This window comes from Octopus sinensis, linkage group LG4, assembly GCF_006345805.1.
Source record: "Octopus sinensis linkage group LG4, ASM634580v1, whole genome shotgun sequence".
In the NCBI taxonomy this organism is placed as follows: domain Eukaryota; kingdom Metazoa; phylum Mollusca; class Cephalopoda; order Octopoda; family Octopodidae; genus Octopus; species Octopus sinensis.
Window position 1 is genome coordinate 30,915,325 of NC_043000.1, and position 25,473 is coordinate 30,940,797.

Consider the following 25,473-nt stretch of genomic DNA (forward strand, 5'->3'; position numbering starts at 1 on the left):
TAAACTCCTCAAAGTGGCACCCCAGCATGAAGACAGTCCAATGACTATATACATGTATGCTTGTGTTTACATTTGCATATATCTGAGCTGCCAGTAGTGATGTCCTATAATTTCTCTTGTCAACAAACCAACCTCTAGGTATGCACTTTTGAAGAAAGTCTTTACTGTTGAAAGAGCCTTTCGAGGACGTTGCCAGTACCGCCTGACTGGCCCCCATGCTGGTGGCACATAAAAAGCACCCACTACACTCTCGGAGTGGTTGGCGTTAGGAAGGGCATCCAGCTTTAGAAACTCTGCCAGATCAAGATTGGAGCCTGGTGCAGCCATTTGGTTCACTAGCCCTTGGTCAAAATCGTCCAACCCATGCTAGCATGGAAATCGGACGTTAAACGATGATGATGATGAAAAGAACAGATAACTGTTAGCAAGAGATGGGGCACCTGTTTGTAAAACAGTGTCTCGATAATATGCGTAACCCATTCTAGCATGGGAGAACATGTAAAAACAAACAAATATTATATTAAAATTACGGTTATATTCCAGTATTTGATCCAACAACTAAGAAAATTTATTTCATGTTCAAACATTTTCTTCATTCTTCAATTTGTCTTCATTTTCTTTTTTCACCTGTTTCAGCAACAAATCAGTGGTTTGTACCAGCTGTTCGGGGAGACATCCCACCTGGCTGTGCAGCTTACGGCTTTGTCTGTGATGCTACTCGCATACTTGTGTTTGGTGGAATGGTTGAGTATGGTAAATATTCTAATGAACTGTATGAACTGCAAGCAAGTAGGTGGGAATGGAAGCGTTTAAAACCAAAGCCTCCAAAAAATGGCCAACCACCTTGTCCCAGACTTGGTAAGTGTCTTTGTTTTTTCATTGCAATCATTTCTTTGCATTAAGCATTTTTTATACACATATAATGGATTCTTCTATTATTGAGATAATTATCTCCTAGTCTATTAATCCTTTAATGTTCAGATTACTCTGTTAAATGTAATACTTTTTCACTCAAATTGTTTTGAATTAATCATGCATTATCTCATAGCTTTGAAATCTCAATGATGTGAATATTTATTTTTAGAATGTCAATGTAGATTAGGTGCGAGAGGCTAGATATGGCTAGTTGAAATGTAGAACATAGAATATTTGGGCCGGATGTGGCTGGTTTAAACACTAAAGGGTTAAACAACATAATGTCCTGACATGTTTATGTGGTAAAACTAACAACACCAAGATAAGTGTTTTGTTTACAGGGATTGTGCAACCTGTCCAATTTACATGATTAGACCAACAGGACAATTATTTGCAATAAAATATGAACTCACTCATACAAACACACATATTTGATGGACTCGGTCTATAGTAGAAGGCATTTTCCCAAGGTGCCACACAGTGGGACTGAACCCAGAATCACATGGTTGGAAAGTGAAGCTCTCTTCAGTTCTAACTAATTATACAAGCCAAAATGATGATCAGGTGACTGAATCAATTTTAACCACTTAATTATAGTGGTTGATCATCATCATCATTTAATGTGATGTTGATGATGATGATGATCAAATATACTATTGTTGGGTGCTACAGCCAGGAATTAGGCAATGTTTAAGCAAGAAAATGTCTAGACAATGTTTTAGTTGCATGTAAATAAGGTTTCATTGAGTTCATCATTTAACGTCCATTCTCTTTGCTGGCATGAGTTAGATGGTTTGATCAAGGCTGCACCAGACTCCAGTCTGATTTGGCCTAGTTTCTCTGGCTGGATGTCCTTCCTAACACCAACCACTCTGATAGTATAATGGGTGGTTTTATGTTCCATTGTCACAAGTGCCTATTGCATGACACCAGTATTTGCCAAGGCAGCGAGCTGGCAGACATGTTAGCACGCCAGGCAAAATACTTGGCGGTATTTCATCTGCTGGTACGTTCTGAGTTCTAATTCCGCCGAGATCAACTTTGCCTTTCATCCTTTCGGGGTCGTTAAATTAAGTACAGTTACGCACTGGGGTTGATACAATCGACTTAATCTGTTTGTCTGACCTTGTTTGTTCTCTGTGTTTAGCCCCTAGTGGGCAGTAAAGAAATAAGTATTCACCATGACTACAATTTCACTTGGTTTGATGGGTCTTTGTCTCAAACATGGCATATTGCCAAAGGTCTTGTTCGTTTGTCATTGCCTCAATGAAGCACATGAGCATTGGCCACATTGCCTCCTTGAGAACCAACGTTCAAAAGGTGCTTTTTACATGCCACCAGCGTAGGTGCCTATTATGCAACACCATTATCAACCACGAGTGGTTGGCGTTAGGAAGGGCATCCAGCTGTAGAAACACTGCCAGATCAGACTGGGCCTGGTGCAGCCTCCTGGCTTCCCAGACCCCGGTCGAACTGTCCAACCCATGCTAGCATGGAAAGCGGACGTTAAACGCTGATGATGATGATTGTCTCTATGAGGCCCAACACTTGACATGCGATGTGCTTTTTACATGTCATTGGCACGAGTGCCAGATAGATGTCACTGGCGTCAGCCACATTACCATCGTGAGACCTAACACTCGAAAAGTGCTTTTTGAATTGATATCATGTACAGCAGTATTACTATATGTAAGTAGAGAGACACTTTATGTCTCTCTACTTGGTATGAGAAAATGTGAAAACAGAATGTAGTACTTGGCGATGTCAGTACTAAAATCTAATTAACAGTTTGATGGGCATGGGTATGTGGTAAGAAATTTGCTTCCCAACTACATGGTTCCAGGTTCAGTCTCACTGCATGGCACCTTGGGCAAGTGTCTTCTACTTGTGAATGGATTTAATGAAGAGAAACTGCAGAAGTTCATTGTATGTGTGTGTGTGTTTGCATCTGTCCCTCTGCTGCTTGACAACCCATGTTCATCATCATCATTTAACATCCATTTACCATGCTGGCATGGGTTGGACGGTTTGACTTGACGTCTGGAAAGCCAGCAGCTGCACCAGGCTTCAATCTTAGGATGCCCTTCCTAATGCCAACCAATCCAAGAGTGTAGTGGGTGCTGTTTTACATGTCAACAGCACAGAAACCAGTCAGGCAGGTCTGGCATCAATCATTCATATTCAGTAAAAAGACTAAAACCATATTTTAAATTTTATTTAAAATCTGGGAGAGAATTTTATTCATAGATGTAAGAAGGGTGTGGAGAGAAAGACAAATTCCTAGGGGAGGTGTGATAGTAAAAAGGTTAAGAACCACTGAACTAAACACTTTATGGTGGTGACCCAAAGCATAAAGAAAAAGAATTTGTATAATCATAAGATTTATTTAATGATGAAATTATATATTTTTTTTAATTTTATGTTTATAAATCACCATCATCAAATGTCCATTTTCCATTCTGACAAGGAATTATTTTATTTTGTAGGGCACAGCTTTACCCTGTTGGGGAGTAAAGCATATTTGTTTGGAGGTCTGGCTAATGACAGTGAGGACCCCAAAAATAATATTCCTAGGTTAGTATCTTCACACATTTCTTAAATTCCTACAGGAACTCAATTTATATTTCACATTTGTTATATTAAACTGTTAATGCATGTTGTTCACAACTTCATTTTTGTCTGTCACCTGTTCTACTCTTGCTCTTTGTATTGTTGGAACCAGAGAAAGATTGTTGGAGAATTCCCTCTAAAGCAAATCATTATATACTCTCTTTATGTAAGATTAATTAGAAACTTAATTAAAAGAAAAATGAAGCAATGATATTGAACTAATTACAGATTCATGACACCGTTATGGTTCATTCCTTTCTGTCAAGACAATGTAATAACTCATGCAAGAAAGTCGATGGTCCTGAGATAACTTGTGATTGAATTTTCTGTTACAAAACTGTATTTTATTAGTGCATAGACTTCAGTTGCCATAGTTATTCATATTAACCAAGCAAAGAATGGTTTACAATTGTTTTTATAACTTGTCATATGCATTTTCAGTTATAAAAGCTAATTTGAGGAATTTTTGCATATCTGTTTACCACCTGCAACTTTTTTTTTAATTCTTGTACTACAAGCAGATGCCATGTACAGAGTTGAAGGTTTTCTTTCCCAATCATCATCATCATCATCGTTTAACATCCGCTTTCCATGCTAGCATAGGTTGGATGGTTTGACTGTGGGCTGGCGAACCCGATGGCTGCACCAGGCTCCAGTCTTGATCTAACAGAGTTTCTACAGCTGGATGCCCTTCCTAATGCCAACCACTCCGAGAGTGTAGTGGGTGCTTTTTACGTGCCACTGGCATGGGGGTTAGTCAGGCGGTACTGGCAACGACCTCGCTTGAATTTTTTTTTTTTTTACACTTTGAAAATACCAATAGCAACAGAAATTGAGACAATGAATTGAAACGTGAAAAATTTGTGAATAAAATCTAGTAACTGATGTGGTACCATAAGTTTTCTGGAACCACACAAAAACTAGACAAAACAGAAATAGATGTTTATATGCATTAATATTTAAAGCAGTGTTAGACTAATTTAATTCCCTAGTCACTGGATGTTTCTTTCTTTTTCAGGTATCTCAATGACTTGTACTCACTGGAGTTGAAACAAAATTCTAACACGATTGCTTGGGACATTCCTCAAGCTGGCGGCCAGCCACCGCCTCCTCGAGAATCACATTCTTGTGCAGCTTATTCAGAGAAAGACGGTCGTCGACCAAGGTTAATAATATATGGAGGTATGAGTGGTTGTCGCTTGGGAGACCTCTGGCAGCTTGATTGTGGTAAGATTTCTTCAGCAGTTTGCTTTTAACATTCATCCATCCAGCTGTTTATAAATTTTTCGAATCAAAATGACAATATTTTTGTTTTCAGAAACAATGACTTGGACCAAACCAGTTGTTCAAGGAATATCTCCGTTACCTCGCAGTCTGCATTCTGCAACTGTAATTGGAAACCGTATGTTTGTATTTGGAGGTTGGGTACCACTGGTTATGGATGATATTAAAGTTGCTACACATGAAAAAGAGTGGAAATGTACAAACACTCTAGCTTCCCTAAATCTAGGTAAGTTTGTTTCACAATCTGTTTCTACTTGTATCATCATCATCGTTTAACGTCCGCTTTCCATGCTAGCATGGGTTGGATGAATGACTGAGGGCTGGCGAACCAGATGGCTGCACCAGGCTCCAGTCTTGATCTGGCAGAGTTTCTACAGCTGGATGCCCTTCCTAACGCCAACCACGCCAAGAGTGTAGTGGGTGCTTTTACATGCCACCGGCATGGAGCCAGTCAGGCAGTACTGGCAACAACCTCGCTCGAATCTTTTACACATGCCACCGGTACAGTTGCCAGTAAGGCGATGCTGGTGACAATCACGCTCGAATGATGTCTTTTACGTGCCACCGGCACGGAGGCCAAATAGCCGCTCTGGCAACGATTACACTTGGATGGTGTTCTTGTATGTAAGTCACTATATCATACTTAATTTTTAACTGAAAAAACTAGGGTGACACTTATACATGGGGTAAAACAAAAACTGTGAAGGAAAAAAATTTAGGTAGGTGACTAATTTACATCAGTAAATACAGTACGTATTGGAGTATCGGAGGTATGGTTCATCACTGTAAGAAATAAAGTTATTCTATGATTAGCAAGTGTTTAATTCAAATTCCTTCCTTGATCAATGATTGGTGTAGAATTCACCTCTTATTCAAATGATGATGTGGAGGATATCATGCGGTGAAAATCCTTTTTCCTCTGCATTTTAGTATTCTTTTCAATCTGTCCTTGTTTTTTTTTTTCTTGGTTTTGAAATAATAATTAGTTTAAAATGATGGTGGTTTTTATGACTTTTTTTTTTTTGTTCTCTTTGAAAGATACAATGACTTGGGAACCCCTTGCCATGGAAGTCTTTGAAGATGCTTTACCTCGAGCTCGAGCAGGTCATTGTGCCGTTGCTGTGCACTCACGACTTTACATCTGGAGTGGTCGAGATGGTTACCGAAAGGCTTGGAACAATCAGGTGAGATCTACTCAATCACATTCATCATCATTGTTTAACATCCATTTTCCGTGCTAGCATGGGTTGGACGATTCAACCGGGGTCTGGGAAGCCAGGAGGCTGCACCAGGCTCGAGTCTGATCTAGCAGTGTTTCTACAGCTGGATGCCCTTCCTAACGCCAACCACTCCGTGAGTGTAGTGGGTGCTTTTTACATGCCACTGGCACAGGTGCCAGGGGAGGCTGGCAATGGCCATGATCAGTTGGTGCTTTTTACATGCCACTAGCACGGAAGCCAGTCAAGGTGGCGCTGGCATCGATCACGTATGGATGGTGCTTTTTACGTGCCACCGGCACAGGTGCCAGGGCGGGCTGGCAACGGCCACGATCGGTTGGTGGTTCTTACGTGCCACCGACATGGACATTGCTTCATTTGATATATATAAAGAAATCCATCATTTATATATATAAATGATGGATTCCTTTCAGTTTCCATCTCTCAAATCTATTCACAAGGCTGGGATCAGGTTGGCCCAGTATGACACTTGCTTATGGTGCCATGTGATTGGGAAGCAGACTTCTTCACCTGCACTTTCAGTTGTATAAAAATATGAGTTCGTAATTTTAACAAATTTTAAAATTTGGATTCTGCTTTTACAATTGGGAAGTCCTTGTTTAAAACTGTATTTTTGGAAATATGCCCACACCACATAAATTATTTCAATGAGGAATACAAAGTGTTATAAATATTTGTGATGTTATGTGAATAAAAAGATTACAACAGATATTTCTGCTAAAATGCTTTTGTTGTTTGTTAAAGGTATGCTTCAAGGACCTTTGGTTCCTAGAAACGGAAAAGCCTCCTGCACCATCTCGTGTGCAGCTGGTTCGTGCCAGTACAAATACACTCGAAGTTTGTTGGGGTGCTGTACCAACTGCCGATGCCTATCTTCTCCAGTTACAGAAATATGACTTACCTCCTGCCCAGACAATTACTCCAGCTGCAGTTCCTCTCAGTAACACTTTATCAAAGACCTCAACTGCTACCACTCAATCCCAGCCGACCATTATCCGTGCACCTTCAACTGGTGGGTAACTTTCGTTCTAACCTCAACTTTTGCATGCTTGCACGGGTCAGACAAAATTCTTTATGAACGCAGATTTTCCGCAGCTGGATGCTCTTCCATTGCCAACCCTCACCTGTTTCCAAGCTAGGTAATATTTCCCTAAAACTAGACATGCTTCTAACAGAATATTGAAAATAAATGACTGCAGCTATGAAACACACACACACACACACACACACACACACTGTCATACAACATGCTTACATACATATATGATGGGCTTCTTTCAGTTTCTGGTTACCAGCTCCATTCTCAAGGCTTAGGTCAGCTTGGGGCTTTAGTTGAAACCATGTGGTTGCCACATCTCTGCCTATTTTAGAGCTGTATATTTATTTCTTTACTACACACAGAGGGGACAAACAAGGACAGACAAAGGGATTAAGTTGATTACATCTACCTCAGTGTGTGACTGGTACTTAATTTATCGACCCCGAAAGGATGAAAGGTAAAGTCAACCTCAGCGGAATTTGAACTCGGAATGTAACGACAGACAAAATACGGCTACACATTTCGCTCAGCGTGCTAACGTTTCTGCCAGCTTGCCGCCTTAGAGCTGTATATTTCTTTCCTAGATATGCTGCAGTGTCTTCATTAAATCTGTTGAAAAACTTTGTCATGGTAGAAATTGTTCTCTTGTAAAGCTCTGCTGTTATAATCCTGTTATAAAAGTAGATTTACAATATCAATTTATAATGATTAAATAATTAGAAATAGTTACTTTTTCATCCCCCTTTTATTAGTATTTGTTCTCTCTATGCAAATTCTCTTTCCTGAACTGCCAATTCAGAAGTGGTAATTAGAAAAGAGATAAATCTGTTCTGGATAAGATACTAATCTTGTTACAGGTAACTTCTCCCAAAACCTGGTATTTATCTCCACAGTTAGCCTGACCTGAAGCAAAAAAATCCTCTGTCCTATTCATATACCTATTTCTTTACTACACACAAGGGGCTAAACTCAGAGAGGACAAACAGGGACAAACAAATGGATTATGTCAATTATATTGATCCCAGTGCGTAACTGGTACTTATTTAATCGACCCCGAAAGGATGAAAGGCAAAGTCAACCTCGGCGGAATTTGAACTCAGAACGTAACGGCAGATGAAATACCTATTTCTTTACTACCCACAAGGGGCTAAACACAGAGAGGACAAACAAGGACGGACGAACGGATTAAGTCGATTATATCGACCCCAGTGCGTAACTAGTACTTAATTTATCGACTCCAAAAGGATGAAAGGCAAAGTCGACCTCGGCGGAATTTGAACTCAGAATGTAATGGCAGACGAAATACGGCTATGCATTTTGCCCGGCATGCAAACAATTCTGCCAGCTCGTCGCCTTGTCCTATTCATATACCATGAAGCGTCTAAAATCATCTAAATTTATACATTTGTATATCTTTTTATAGCCTTGATTTTAATTGCTCTTTTTTCATTAATGATAAGTCTTGCTGAATGTTTGGTTTCTGGCATCAAAATAAAATTAAAACCTCTTGGATTGTCTTCCATATTTGCCGAATAAAATATTTTATAAACAAAACAAAAACAAACTGTATGTTATAAGCCATCTGCCATGTTTTGTTCTGTTTTCTACATCTACTCTGTGTAACTCTCAAACTTGGGATTATGGATCCCAACAAAAGATACGAGTACAATATTTGAATGGAAATACAATTGGTGTTTTAAATGCTTGTCACAAAGTAAAGTTTAAATTGCATTGGATACGAATATAGATATATATAAAACAATAGTCATCACATAATTATTTCTAGTTATCTTTATAATGCTCTTCGTGTTTCATGAACATACTTATCATTAACTAGCACTATGACCCGGCATTGCCGGGTCATAGTGCTAGTGCATGCATATGCAGCTGCGTGCGTGCGCATATACATGTGACTACTGTCCAAATCTCCGACCAATCACATACAGCTAGCATATCAAGTTTCGGGCATTTTGATTGGGTTTTGGATAGAAAATTCACAAGAAAGTCACTTCTATTGATTTTTTAATGGCTTTGCGGGGTGACTGAGGAAATGTAAAGATGTGCACGACCACCCTTGGACGGTTTTCAATGACCATAGAAAGTGCGAGCCCTCTAACTGTGAAAATTGTGGATTTGTATAAAGGACACACACGCAGACATTTTGCCGTTTATATATACAGAGATATGTAGGTTTCTTCAACCCTTTTGGTACCGTATTTGTTTTGAAATACAGTACCTTTATTGCAATTCATTTTGAAAACAATGAAATACTTTGTAAAATACGGTCTTCATTAGGTTGATGTTTGGAATATAAAGTAACCTGAAATTTTGATGCAAGTTTTTAATTTAGATTATTTTGAAATAGGTAATTTGTATAATTGAACCAGTGATGATCTCAGGTGAGTTGGTAACAAGAATTGAATGAAAAATATTTTTCATAGAAATACAAAGGGGTTTCATTGAAATTGTTATATTAAATTTCAGAATAAAGCGTTTAGCACTTTTTAAAAATCATTTCGTAACTTTTTCTTTCTAGTAAATGCTGCAATCAGACAAAAACTCCTGTAAGTATCAATGCGGGTTCGAGTGCAATTCGTGTTGTGTCTGCCTCATCTCCTCAGATACTGACTCTCGGCCAAAAGGGAATTACTGTAAGTAATAGTTGGACAGTTTCTTTGCACACTTGTCTAATTCTTTGAAACCAGAATAGCCTCTGTTGAGCAAACAAAATCTAATTACTCCCTCACTTGTAACTTTATACTTTCCCATAACTTATTTTTGCCAGGAGCATAAGGATGTTTTTCTTTATTAGCTAACTTTATTTCTGGGTTCTTATAGCAGGACATATGAGGTTTAGTTTACTATATATTTTCTATACACATACCTTCTATTTATCACTTTGTGATTTTTGTTGTAACATTAATGGAAGTTGAAAAGTGATAAGTAGGTGTGGTGTGTTGTGTTTGTCTTGGTATAATACACCACAAGTGTCTTTTTACTTGTTGGAGTAGCCACTCACAAGGCTTTGCTTGACCTCAGGCTACGGAACCTGAAACACATGGTTAGGATGCAAACTTCTTGGTCATTTTATGTCCACTTTCCATGCTTAATAAAAGCAAGAAATTATCATAACGTCCTCTTTCCATGCTAGCATGGGTTGGATGATTTTGACTGAGGGCTAGCGAACCAGACGGCCGCACCAGGCTCCAATCTTGATCTGGCAGTGTTTCTACAGCTGGATGCCCTTCCTAATGCCAACCACTCTGAGAGTGTAGTGGGTGCTTTTTACGTGCCACCGGCACGGGGCCAGTCAGGCAGTACTGGCAACAATCTCGCTCAAATCTTTTTACACATGCCACTGGCACAGGTGCCAGTAAGGTGATGCTGGTAACGATCACACTCGAATGTTGCCCTTTTATGTACCACTGGCACGGAAGCCGGTTAGCCACTCTGTCAACGATCACCCTCATATGATGCTCTTTGCACCCCGCTAGCACGGATGCCAGTCATATATCATGTTTCTTATAACCATTTTCATAACTCAACAAGTTCTATAACTTTCCTGTTGTTTGAGATGGTAAAACGCAAAGAACTGTTTTGTCATTTGGCATTTCATTTCTTTCTGTTCAGTTCCTCACAGATGACATCAACTTCCATTTTTCCATGTTAGATATAAACACTGTTAAACTCTTTACTCCTTTTGGGGTATCCATCATCATTGTCATCAGTGACTCTCTTCTTTTCTCCAAAAACTAAAATCTGAAACCATCATTTTGTCTTTTGTTGGTGAAGTTGTAAATTTTGTAAAACGTCCATTCTGAAGGTTTCCACTCGATCATTCCTTTTCAGACTACTGCTGGAGGTCAAATGACCGGTATAGCTGCCCTAGCAGCTGCTGCTGCAGCCACCCAGAAGATTCCTGGTACAACTAGTACAACCACTACTCCTGTCTCTGGTATTAAAGTTGTTACTCCATCTATTGTGACCTCTGGAATGAAAATGGCTAATGTCCAAGGAAAACAGATCGCTGGTAAGTGCTTCTGTCTGTGTGTGGTGTTAGCTCCAGCTTGGCCTTGATCCAGCAGGGCTAGGATCAAAGGCACCCCTAATGTCAACATAGTTTTATTTATTTTTCTGGTCAAGTGTATCTAGAACTATATTATCTAGTGTAACCTTTCTCTGTTTAAAATTATATGATGTGAATTGAGGGATACTTGGTTCCCATTTCTAATCAATTTTGTGACTGCTTAGAGTAGGGGTTGGTAAAATTCTTATATCATCAACTCTCACATAAATTTCTAAAATAAAATTAAAACTATAACCACTGTCTTAATCTCACGAGCAACATTTAAGTCTTTCAAATAATCCTTTTGGCATTGCAAAATTGTCTCCCCTGCTGCATCAGCTGTAGGATAATTAGCGAACAAAAATTCATTTCCCTTTAAGATTTGGCTATTATGCCTCACATAGAGCACGAGAATATTTAAATTATAAAATGTTGATTCATTAAGTTGGCTAGAAAACTTACAATGTTTAAGCTCTGATCCTAATCTTCTCGACAACAATGACCATTTCATCAGTCCATTGACTCACTATCCTTGCATTTAAAGATTTAAAATAGACCAAGCCTTTCTTTGTTTCACTTACATCTCTTATAGCTCATTTATGTCGCCATCAATTGTAAATGATTTTTACTTGCTTATATTAAGAGTGGTGCCTTCAACCCTGCTTAATCTCCATTGGTAACTTTATTGGCCGCTTCATAACCTTTTCTTTCGATGCTCCAAAGAACAAAGACTTTCATTGTTGCTGATTCTTTTAAAAATCAGAGTGAATCCTTTTCAGATGGTCTTTTATCTTTATAGATTTTCATGGCACCATTATTGAATTTTTTGTTTCCCACTCATCAGGAAGACAGGCATTGTTTTACTGACAAATGTTGGTGTAAATCCAAATATTAACTGCTCTTTACTCCTAGCACTTCTTACTATCAAGTGTAATCATTATGGGTGCAAAATTTAAAAAACAAAAGTAAAAGTAATTTCAAAATGGAACCACTTTAACCCTTTTGGTACCAACTCGGCCAAAACCACCTCTGGCTCTGTAGTACAAATGTCTTCCATAAGTGTTGAATTAAAATCTTCCACCAAACCTTAGTCACAATTTATGTTCTTAACACTAGCTTAATGATAACTAAGTTCTTTTACTAAATTCTTTGTTATATTTAAAATTAATTGAATGAAACACATAGCATCTCAAAATAAATACGGTAATGAAAGGGTTAAATATTGAGCATCTCTGTTATAATGTCTTCTTGAAAAGTGTGTGCTTGTCCTCCTTGTGGGAATTTATTATTGAAAGTTTATAGACTCTTCTGTTGTAATGCAGGTTTCAAAGTGTTATCCATGTTTTTGCTGTTATAGGGCAACTCATCCCTGGCACCCAAACAGTGCGAGTAGCTACTCCTGGTGCTACAGTATTAAAAGCCGGAGCTGGCATTGGTGCTGGTACAAAACAAATAATAACAGTCCATAAAACCGGAACAGCATCGAGTCAACCCCAGATTGTGACACTTGTAAAGACCACGCAAGGAATGACTGTTGCTACAGTAATTGGATTTTCATTTTTATATTCCCTTTATAGTTGTCTTTTTGTGTTTTAGTATGAGTGAATTATGGAAAAGATAGTTTCATCAATTTGTTAATGTCTAAACCATCGAGGTAATTTTGTAACTTTGGTAAATTTTAATTGTGTGTCCTCTGTGAGCAAACCTCATATTTATCTACATTTACATTGAGTGTGTTTCTTTTATCAGTTTAGAAGTTAATTCGATTCTCTTTTTCTCTCCCTCACCTCATTTCAGACAAAAACTCCATTACCTCAAGGAGCCACTATTGTAAAACTAGTGACCACTCAAGCTGGAAGTGGTAAACCAACGACTATAATAACAAGCAGCAATCCTGGCGCTACTCCATCTACAATCCTTGGCATTAGCAGTGTCCAACCACAGGTCAACAATTTTATTTCTATTTTTCATTCATATACTTTCAAAGGTTTCTAATTTTGGAATTCTGTTTAACAAATGGTTTAGGTAGTTTAAACCTCTATTGCATTAAATCTTAAAGTTCTCACATCAAACACCCAAGTGTTTGGGGTCAGTACTTCACATTTAGGTTAAGGTGAACCAATTACTATATCTGATGTTATAAAAAAAAACACACAGGCATGTTAGACATACTCCAGTCTCAGCAGCACATATTCAGGAAAGGATGGTTTTATAAGAGACAGCATAATTCTTTCTTTTGTGCATCAGTGATAACTTTGCAAAAACATTACTTTATACTGAAAGTACCCATGTATTTCACTTGGAATAGTAGTAATAAAGAATGGCAAAGAAGAAAGTGAGGGGGAAAAAGTTGAATGCCATTTGAACTTTTTCAAAGAGGAAACACATGGTCGTGTTTATGTTATCTCACCAAACGCAGGGGAACAGTATTATTTAAGAATTTTATTGCATGGAGTTCAAAATAGTATTTTTGTCCTTTTCCACTTTGCATCGACATTTTCACCTTGGCATGATATTGCGACCCAGCAGGTTGTGGCAGGTACATCTAGTATCAATATATTACTGTGTATTAATTAGTTAGTGATCATATTGTTATTATTGATTATATCATTGTATTGATCAGTTATTGATCATATTATATTGCTGTCCAAAATAGTGCATTGACTTAAATATTTCTTTTCCTGTAGACTTCAACATCAAAATCTGTCAACACTATCATCAAGACCATACCAACATCTCTGATATCGATGGCTAAATCTGGTGGAGCCTTAACCAGTACAACTCCGGGCACAAAGACAATTGTTATTGCTGCTCCTAAAGGCCAAGCTGGTAGTTTTGGTACCCCAACTAAGATTATCACTTCTGTGCCCAAGTTGAGTGGTGGAGGAAACACTCAGTTCATTGTAGTTAGCCCTCAGCCTGGCAGCGGGGCCGGAGGAGTTGTAGGTGAGTAATATTTGTTTGCCATTCGCTTATGGGAAGGGCCACAACCTTTTTGATAGCAATCTACTCAAAACTGCCCCTAGTTCCTCCCAGCATACAAATTCCATGTTTATATTCCAAACACCATTTTAATAAGGAGAGTTTACGAAAAAAACAAAAGATGAAGACAAGTGGTGTACAAAGCAATTTCAAAATTAAATGAAACTAAATGGATAAATGTATCAAATTATTTATAATTGGCAGAAAGTTTGAGAAGTGGCTCATGAGTTGTTTTGTGCATATCATTTATTACGCTCAGCCTTTAAATCTCTTTTGTAACTTCTTTATATATTTACACATGTCTGCTTGGCTGGTGATTTAATTTGGACATGTTGGCACATGACCTGCTGTGCTTCAGGAGACCTATTGAGTCTAGTACATCAACATAAAAATAAATATCAAATGGAAATTGTAGTTGTGATACCTGTGCCGGTGGCACGTAAAAAGCACCTTCCGAACATGGCCAATGCCAGCACCGCCTTGACTGGCTTCCATGCCGGTGGCACGTAAAAAGCACCAACCGATTGTGGTCGTTGCCAGGCTCCTCTGGCACCTGTGCCGGTGGCACGTAAAAAGCACCCACTACACTCACAGAGTGGTTGGCGTTAGGAAAGGCATCCAGCTGTAGAAACACTGCCAGATCAAACTGGAGCCTGGTGCAGCCTCCTGCTTTCCCAGACCCCGGTTGAATCGTCCAACCTTTGCTAGCATGGAAAACAGACGTTAAACGATGATGATGTTTATATATGTATATATATGTATTATCATTATCAACATTGATTAACATCCGTTTTCTATGCTGGCATGGGTTGGACGGTTTGACTGAGATTTGGATATATATATATAGAGAGAGAAAGAGAGGGATGCATAGATACATGTACATACACATATGTGTATATGTGTATGTGCTTGTATATTGTAAAACAGGTCTTTGTCTCTTTACACTTTAAGTGTTCTATTTCAGCAATCTGCCTACTTATACTATAATAGTTTATGTTGCTGAGTATTCTACTGGGTATTGTACATTTATGAGCAACTGAAGGACAAAAAATATCCAGTCATTGTGTGCGCCAGAGCTGAAGGGCTGCCAACGTGTTTTCCATCCCCTCTGTTTAACTCCTGAGGCTTCGTTGCCTCAAGGTTACGGTAAATGAAATTTGTTAAAGTTAACACTGCCTAACTCAACAATGGACATCATGATTATAAAATATACGCCTTGAAAGTTCAGATAAAATGACAGGTACACTTGCTATATATTCTAGAATGGAAAGAAAATATGAATGGGACTGCTGGAGTTGCAGAAAATAGCTAGGGAAGAAAACCAAGCACCCTGTTTTGAATTCTGACGAGAGAGGCTTATAAATGATAGATGTGTATCTCTTTCTGTCTCCGTCTTCCTACACATATTTGTTAAATCCGAGTGAGTATCATCATCATTTAACGTCCGCTTTCCATGCGAGCATGGGTTGGACGATTTGACTGAGGTCTGGCGAACCAGACTCCGATCTGATCTGGCAGAGTTTCTACAGCTGGATGCCCTTCCCAATGCCAACTACTTGGAGAGTGTAGTGGGTGCTTTTACGTGCCACCGGCACGAGAGCCAGTTTGGTGGTACTGGCAATGGCTACGCCCAAATGGTGCTTTTAATGTGCCACCTGCACAGGAGCCAGTCCAGTGGCACTGGCGACGACCTCGCTCGAATGTTTTACATGCCACCAGCACAAGTGCTAGTAAGGCGACGCAATAACAATCACACTTGAATGGTGTGCTTAAACATGCCATCAGCACAAAGGCTACCTTGTTGCTCTGGCAACCATCTCACTCGTATGGTACTCTTAGCACTCCACTAGCAACGGATGCCAGCCACATGCCATCAGCACAAAGGCTACCTTGTTGCTCTGCAACCATCTCACTCGTATGGTACTCTTAGCACTCCACTAGCAACGGATGCCAGCCACCAAGTTTGATTTCGACTTCGATTTCACTTGCCTCAACTGGTCTTCACAAGCAGAGTTTAGTGTCCAGTGAAGAAGAGGCACGCATAAGTGGACTGGTTACACCCCTATCCCAGACTGTCACGCATTATACACCTATGATGTAGGTGTTTGAAAGATAAGTGAAAAGAAATGATTGGAAGAACACAACAAGCAGAAACACTCAAAAACATTTAAAATGTAATTGGGTAAGAAAATGCTGAGATTTTGTTATTTGCGTAACAATCCTTACAATCTTCGTCAGTTCATTTATTGTAAATTTATTCACATTTACAAGGATGTGATGCTACCATCACTTCAATAATATGTAGAAAGTCATATGATTAAGAGCGTGCTGCTCTTATTGGAGAAGACATGGTGCTTGTGGCTAAATTAATTATATTTTTCTGCGTTGAGAGAGTATTTTACCAAATTAAAAATCAGACCCACTCGTGGAAAAAATTGTAAATGCATCTGATCCCAAAACATACCACTACAAGCGAAAGCTCTTACGGAAAGAGGATCAGAGAAACTGTAAACCAAATTCTTTTTTTGCTGTTTTCATTTCTTCCTTGTTTTTTTCCCTCTTAACTGAGTATTACTTGTCGACCTCCACTAAAATTAATGAACTTTGTACATTCAAACAAATTGATATACAGTTTTAATATTATTGACTGCTATGAACATTAGAACTTGCACGTGTCCTCCTAATTCATAATGCTAAATTTGTTTTGAACATGTTAATTTGTCAACATTGAAACTTTTAAAGATGTTTTTCTAATTCATAATTTTAAACTTTTACCATTGATAAACAAAAAATATTGTTTCAAACTAGTTTGGTATATATGTAAATGTATAAATGTATTTTAAGGATAAATGTATTTTAAACAATTATGAGTTTTTGAAATTTAGGTGCATTTTCAACAACACATTTCCCTATATTTTACCTGTATGGAAACACCCCCCACCTCTTTTGTATGTATGTATATATATGTATGTGTGTATATATATATATATATATATATATATATATATATATATATTTATAAAAAAGAAGTTTGAAAATGCCACTATATAAGATAAATTTTAATTTTCTTAGAAATTTTACATGTTTCGGTTCTTGGTAAAACGAACCTTATCAAAAATATTTTAAAAAGTTAAGTGTAATAAAAAAGTTCATAATTGTTTCTTACTAGTCTCAATAGAATCCACATGGTGGTTTTTTTGTGGGGAGGAAGCATAATAGCTGCCTTATGTGTTGAATAAAGTTGGGGAAATGACCAGTGGCCAAAATAGCAGTAGTAGCAGTGACTGTTGGTCATAGTAATAGTGACCATATATATATATGTATATATATTTGTTTGTTTTATAGGAAGTAAACCAATCACTTTGACAGCATCTCAGTTAGCATCTTCGCTTGCTTCTGGAGGATCAACTGCCCAGATTGTATCAGCAGGAGGAACATCAGCTTCAAAGCCTGTCGTAACTATTCTTACCACTTCAGGTAACCATTTCTAGATTCTCACCATTTATTTTTTATGTTCTGAGTTCAAATCCCTTCGAGGTCAACTTTGCCTTCCTTTGTTTTGAGTCAATAAATAAAGTATTAGGTGTAGATGTAATCAGCTGCCCCTTCCCATAAAGAATTGCTAGCCTTGTGCTAAAATTTGAAAACGTTTTTATTATTATTATCTAATAAACTATTTTTACACGTATGTTTCCAGCCTCCCCTGGCACCTGTAACGGTGACACGTAAAATGCACCATCCGTACATGGCCAATGCCGGCACCACCTTGACTGGCTTCCATGGAGGTGGCACGTAAAAAGCACCGACCGATCGTGGCCATTGCCAGCCTCCCCTGGCACATAAAAAGCACTCACTACTCTCACGGAGTGGTTGGTGTTAGGAAGGGCATCCAGCTGTAGAAACACTGCCAGATCAGACTGGAGCCTGGTGCAGCTTCCTGGCTTCCCAGACCCAGATTGAACTGTCCAACCCATGCTAGCACGGAAAGCGGACGTTAAACGATGATGATGATGATGATACGACTCACCTGAGACCACCTCTAGTTTCACACTACACATACCCTGTTTTAAAGAGGTGTAAATTAAAACCTTCCTGAAAAATTTGATGTTAATTTATGTTTCAAACATCAGCTTTAATTAGTAACAACGTTAATTTACTGAATTCTTCGTTACTTTCAAAATTAATGGAAACAAAGGTAACATGTTTCAACAGAATTATAAGAGCATCATCATCATCATCGTTTAACGTCCGTTTTCCATGCTAGCATCATCATCATCGTTTAACGTCCGTTTTCCATGCTAGCATCATCATCATCATCACCGTTTAACGTCCGTGTTCCATGCTAGCATCATCATCATCGTTTAAAGTCCGTTTCTATGCTAGCATCATCATCATCATCATCGTTTAACGTCCGTTTTCCATGCTAGTATCATCATCATCATCATTGTTTAACATTCGTTTTCTATGCTAGCATCATCATCATCATTGTTTAACGTCCGTTTTCCATGCTAGCATGGGTTGGGTAAATCATTTCTAATTAGCTTTATTATTTTTAAACTTTGAATTCTCTTTTTCTGTATCCTTTTCAAAATCTTGTCTCTCCTGTTCCCTCTTTCAGCTCAGTCCATGGCAACATCCACTCTTGGTAATGTAATGACAGCTGCCACCAGTAAAGCAGGTACATCTATCCTTCCAACAGTCTCAAATCCTACACCAACCATCTCCATAGTAGCTCAACCAGCTCCAAATCCAACGGCTCAGTTGCCAGCAACCACAAGTGTACAACTTTCTGTGACTCCATCGGTCAAGGCCCTCACCTCCCTCACTGGCAGTACTACACAGTCTTCTGCTACTCCAGTCCGCATCTCCATTCTTCCTTCTCCTCAAAATGCTTCGTCGTTGGTTAATCCCAGTTCGGCAGTGACCCAGGTAGTTAGTGTCACACCTACAACACCAGTGACATCAGCTAAAGTTACTGTACCACCGTCTCCTAGTCCTGTTGAAAAGCTAAACGTTTCCACTACCACTACAACAGCTGTGAGCACAAGTGCAATCACAAAAGCCCATTGTCGACCAGTGACCGCTGGTGTGCAGAGTACCCAGACTGGAACTACTGGTAGCATAATAACAGTCTTACCAAGTGCTGCTATCACCTCGGCAAATGACCAAACTACAAAGATAACTATTCCTACAGTTTCTACCACATCGGCCATCACCATGGACAGTACAACGTTTAAAACTGTGAAAGTAACCGAGCGCGTGGTAGCAGGTCTTCCTGTGACGACCACTACGGCTACCACTGACCCCACCTTAACTAAAATTATGTTTGAAGTAACTAAAGCAAATTCTCCTAAGGAGGCCGCTAGTGTGAAGAGTGAATCTCAAAATGAATCGGCTTCAGTGAAGAAGGAGTCTGTGGAAGGTGAAGGTGCTGTGAAAGGTGTCGAGACAAAACCTGACATTCAAACTGCTGGCAGTGGTACCAAGCTGAAAACAGAAGCAGACATCAAAGATGGGAACCAGGTTAAAAATAAAGTTATGGATGATTTAGTGAAGCTGGAAAAAGAAGCTGGTACTGGTGAACCAATGGATACATCAGCAGCCCCAAACAGTTCTGTGAATGGAGACTTAGTGAAGGCAGCAGCTGGTGCAGCTAGTGTTAGAATGACAGTTGCACCTGCAACAACTGCAGTGTCACATTCCTCCACATCTGACCCAGCAGGTAAGCTTCTTTCTATTTGCTTTCCAAAGTTAAATGTGTGTATGAGAAATCATCATCATATCATCATCATTTAACGTCCACTTTCCATGCTAGCATGGGTTGGACGATTTGACTGAGGTCTGGTGAACCAGACTCCAATCTGATCTGGCAGAGTTTCTACAGCTGGATGCCCTTCCTAATGCCAACCACTCCGAGAGTGTTGTGGGTGCTTTTACGTGCCATCAGCACGAGAACCAGTTTAGTGGTACTGGCAATGACCACGCCCAAATGGTGCTTTTTACGTGCCACCTGCACAGGAGCCAGTCCAGCGGCACTGGCGACGACCTCACTCGAATGTTTCACGTGCCACCAGCACAAGTGCTAGTAAGGCGACGCGGTAATGATCACACTCAAATGGTGTGCTTAACGTGCCATCAGCACAAAGGCCAGCTTGTTGCTCTGGCAATGATCTCACTTGTATGGTACTCTTAGCACTCCACTAGCAACAGATGCCTGTCACTGAATTTGATTTAACCAAACATATTTTTGCAGAAGACTGGAAATGAAGAACATCGCTTGTATGTATGTGATGATGATGCTCACTTAGACTGTCACACAATGTCAACAGACACAAAAACTGATCTTTTGGTTTTTGTCTACCAAATCCACTTAAAAGGCTTTGAAGGCACTTGCTCCTGGTGTCACACAGTGGGACTGAACCTCAAACCATAAAAACCATATGGTTAGAAAATGAGCTGCTTAACCACACAGCTATACCTGCACATATATATTTGGGTTGTGGGAATCTTTCTTGTTTTTACACCTGGTTATAGACGTTATCATCATCATTTAACCCTTTCATTGCTCTATTTATGAGGTGCTCTGTGTTTCTTTCAATTACTTTAAATGTAGTAAAGAATTTAGGAAAATAACTTAGTTATCATTCAGCTAATGTTAGGAACATAAATTGTGACTAAGGTTTGGTGGAAGATTTTAATTCAAAACTTATGAAAACAAGACATTTGTACTACAGAGTCAAAGCTGGTTTCAGCCGGGTTGGTAACAAAAGAGTTAATGTCCGTTTTCCATGCTGGCATGCAGTTGACTGAGGCTTGGAGAACCAGTGGCCGCACCAGGCTCCAATCTTATCTGGCAATATTTCTACAGCAGGATGCCCTTCCTAACGCCAACCACTCCAAGAGTGTAGTGGGTGCTTTTTACGTGTCACTGGCACAGGAGCCAGTCCAGCAGGCCTAGCATCGATTACTTTCGGATAGTGCTTTTTACGTGCCACTGCACAGGGGCCAGTCAATGGGTACTGGCGTCAGCCACATCCGGATGGTGCTTTTTACAGGCCATGCACATAGGAGCCACTTAGTGTGTACTGGTCACAGCTACGATATTGGTTTTATTTTATTCAACAGGTCTTCTCAAGCATATCATATCACCACACGCATCAAGGGTACTCTTAACAAGGCTGGATATGCCTGGCTCCAATCTCACTTTAGTTGCCAGGTCTTCTCAATCATTGCATATCTCTAAAGATTTTGATCTCCTGTTATTGCCTCTGTGAGGCCCAATATTCGAAGGCCCACCACCTCATCCCATATCTTCCTGGGTCTGTCTTTTACACAGGTTCCTTCCACATTTAAGGAGTGGCACTTCCTCATGCAGCTGTCCTCATCCATACATAACACATGACCATACAAGTGCAGCCGTCTCTCTTGCATACCACATTTTATGCTTCTTATGCCCAACTTTTCTCTCAGGGTGCTCACACTCTGTCGTGTATGCACACTGACATTACACATTCAGCAGATCATACTACCTTCATTTCTTTCAAGCCTACGCATGTCCTCAGCAGCCATGGCCCATGTTTCACTGCCATGTAGCATGGCAGTTCACACACATGCATCATATAGTCTACCTTTCATCCTGAGTGAGAGGCTCTTAGTTGCCAGCAGAGGTAGAAGCTCCCTGAACTTTGCCCTGGCTATTCTTATTCTAGCCACTACACTCTCAGAGCAACTACCCTTACTTAAGACTTGGTCACCTAGGTAGCAGAAGCTAATAAGTACTTCCAGTTTCACCCTCTGGCATGGGATGGAATCTGTTTTCTGTATATCTTCAGTGTTTATTGCCCCTGAGCATTTGCCACACACAAAAACTATTTTCCCAGTCAACCTTCCTTTGATATTACTGCACCTCTTATGTGTCCATATCTTACATCGGATACATTGTATGGGATTTTCTACCCATGTTTTTTCTACAGATCAAGTAGGGCCATCTACTAAGACTTTGGACTTTGCTAGGTTAACCCTAAAGCCCTTTGATTCTAGTTCTGGCAGTGACTCAACTATTAGAGCAAGATCACCAGAATAGAGGAGCTCCCAGGGGCAGCCTGTCTTGAATTACTCTGTTATTGCCTGGAGGACTATGATGAATAAGATGGGGCTGAGGACTGATTGTTGGTGAACCCCTACTCCTACTTGAAATTCTTCACTATACACATTGCCAACCCTCACCTTACTGACAGCATTGCTGTAAAGGGCTTGTACAGCTCTTACCAACCACTCCTCCATCCCCAGTTTCCGCATTGACCACCAGATAAGGGATCAGGGGGACTGTCAAAGGCTTTCTCCAAGTCAACAAAAGCCAGGTACAGAGGTTTATCTTTGGCTAGATATTTCTGTTGCAGTTGCCTTGCCAGAAATATAGCATCAGTGGTGCTTCTGCTTCATACAAAACCAAACTGCATCTTATCTAGGCTAACTCTCTCCTTAATTAGTTGGGCTATGACCCTCTCTGTAACTTTCATCACCTGATCCAATAATTTGATACCCCTACAGTTATTTCTATCTAAAGCATCACCTTTACCTTTGTAGCAGTCGACTATGGTGCTGCTACACCAGTCATTGGGTGTGATTCCTTCATGAACAACCTGATTTAAGATGCAGGTGACAAGACCATAACCCACACTGCCCGATCAGCATTAAAAATACTATAAAAAAATTTTTTTAAATTTATCTGAAAAGGGGTTAATCTCCTTCTCGCATTCCTCAATTCTAATTCCCACCCCTAAAGCTTATATTACTTATCTCTTTTGGTTTTTCATTGTATTCCCCTCTATTTAACAATCTAAATAAGTGTTGGCCACCCCTATCCGTCTTTCTTCTAGTGACCACCCCTTCACCATCAGTCATTCACTTACCAGCAACTCTGCAACATACCCTTTTATGTTGATAAAGCTAGACATATGGTTCCAGTACATTGAGAGTCTAGCAGATTGTCTGACTTGAATTGATTTATCACCATCACCTGGAATACAGTTGACAACTCCCTGGGGATTTAATTCTAAATAGTTGAAAACTACATGCTACATAAGGTCTTCTTTTATCTTAACCCCCACTGCTTCCTCTGCTATTCTCTAAATTATAGTAGGCTTATCAAGGTATGCATTATTTTCTAAACTCATTCTGCCACAGACGTAACAACAGGAAACAATGTAAATATTTTGGCTTCCATTATTGATGTAAATTTGTTTATAAAAATGGTTTATCCTTTCTGCTTGATGCCTATGCGGATGCCACAGGGGGCTGGCATCAACCATGATCGGATGGTACTTTTTACGTGCCACTGGCACGGGATCCAATCAAGGCAGTACTGGAATCAGCCACATTCGGATGGTGCATTTTACGTATCACCAGCACAGAAGCCAATCGGGGGGAAAGGGGGCTGGCATGGACCACGTTTGGATGATTGTTTTTACGTACCACCAGCACGGGGACCACAACTACAATTTCCATTTAATTGTGATTTGATTTGATTATGATGTACTTGACTCAATAGGTTTCCTCAATCATGGCATGTCACCCTACAATCCAAGGGTACTTTTTGAGTTGGCTGGTTATGCAACACTGGTGTAGGTTACAGCTGTGATCTCACTTTATTTACCAGGTCTTCTCAGTCACAGCATATTTCCAGAGGTCTCTGGTTTCTTCACAGGTCCTTGTTTTGTCTCAACATCCTTCATAGCAGGTTGTGAATAGTTGAAACCATTGCAACATCCTTCTTGTCCTTCCAACGAAGAGTCATTACCTTACCTCTCTGAAATGCTGCAACATTCTCGGTTTTTTCCAATTTTGCCCTTTTCAGCCATTCAGACACTTCCTTTCTATTCAAACAGTTTCATAAATACCAGTGTAGTGACTAACCAGAGTATCAACTAATTGCGGACTAGTGTAAAAGTTATCCACCATAACACAGTACCCTTTACCAAGTAAAGGGGCTTTGTCAGAGACAACACAACTCGACAACTCATGGGATATTCACTATATTCTGAATCAAACTCTGTTCCTTTGCCAGCATAAGTGTTTGCTTCACACACACACAAAAAACAAAATACTTCACTGCAAACTTTGCTTTTTAGGCGTATACTGAACCCATCCTAACCTTCCCTTGAACGGCATACTGCTTTCGTCTATAGATTAATCTTGGTTAGAGGTATAACACTTCATAAAGTTCTCACTAAACATCATAAACATATAAACTTTTTCAGTTGGGATGTATTTCAGCATCAAAGGTTTCATTGTTCACAAAATGAAGATACTGTTTTATCTTATTACTAGCACTATGACCCGGCGTTGTCGGGTCCAGTGCTAGTCAAGCATATTTGGTCTTTCATGAAACTCCCTCTCTCTTGTCATTCACTTGGTCTAACTTGTTAATTATTCCCTGCATTTCTCAAATCAAAAAAGCTTGCACATTTGGTGTGATACATAACAAAGGAAGGGAAACACAGAGTTTTAAAGAGTTATTTCCCTTGCTATGGTTTAATATCTTTAGATTAAACTGCTGAAGTGAGTTACGTCCCTTGTATTAAAGACTTTTGTTACTTGAAACATAAGGGGTCAGTTTATCGTTTTTTTTTTTTTTTTTTATGGCTTTGCGGGTGTGACTGGGGAAATGTAAAGATGTGCACGACCACCCTTGGACGGTTTTGAATGACCATAGAAAGTGTGAGCCTTCTAACTGAAAAATTGTGGATTTGTATAAAGGACACACACACAGACAAACATTTTGCCGTTTATATATAGTGAGATGGCGTTTCAAACTAATCAACTTCGGAAAAATTGGTCTTTCAAATAATTCATCTTTTGATCAGTTCATTTCTTGATCTGACATTTTCACAACACCCCCAAGCATCTAGTTTCTTAAATGTTTGTGGGTATATCACATTTTCTGTAGGTATTATATTGTTAATTCTAACAGCGGCAATATTATTATTATTATTATTATTATTCAGTAGTTTTATTTTTATAGTGTGCTTTCACTTCACTACCAAGTGCAGCTCTGTGTTCCTTGGATATGTGCTGTGGTTTGTTGTGATGCTCTTATTGTTACTGTATTGAAAGTGTTTTGCGTAGGATGTGTGCAATGCCAAGTGGTGCAATTTTCTGTATGTTATATATATTTGTAAGTCCTGGTGTTTTTGCTATGTATTTGTCTGAATATTTTTTTATCATTATGATTGGGAGTTGTTTTTGTTTTTAGACTTCGTATTTGGGTTACCTCTATTTCCAGGTCTTTATATTTTGAGAGTTTCTCCATTTCTTTTACAGAAACGTTGTCATCTGCT

The 25,473-nt window shown here is 39.3% G+C and overlaps 1 protein-coding gene across 1 annotated transcript in view; it reads left to right on the forward strand.

Moving 5' to 3' along the window:
* Window positions 1-25,473, forward strand: part of LOC115210383 (host cell factor 1-like) — a 56,381-nt gene that overhangs the window by 20,705 nt on the left and 10,203 nt on the right. The window contains 14 exon segments of the mRNA XM_029778955.2: window positions 637-858; window positions 3,402-3,489; window positions 4,544-4,752; window positions 4,844-5,035; window positions 5,848-5,993; window positions 6,792-7,037; window positions 7,040-7,059; window positions 9,623-9,737; window positions 10,936-11,116; window positions 12,510-12,694; window positions 12,950-13,096; window positions 13,840-14,098; window positions 17,480-17,611; window positions 18,753-19,856. Of these exon segments, the coding sequence (XP_029634815.2) occupies window positions 637-858; window positions 3,402-3,489; window positions 4,544-4,752; window positions 4,844-5,035; window positions 5,848-5,993; window positions 6,792-7,037; window positions 7,040-7,059; window positions 9,623-9,737; window positions 10,936-11,116; window positions 12,510-12,694; window positions 12,950-13,096; window positions 13,840-14,098; window positions 17,480-17,611; window positions 18,753-19,856 (3,246 nt within the window).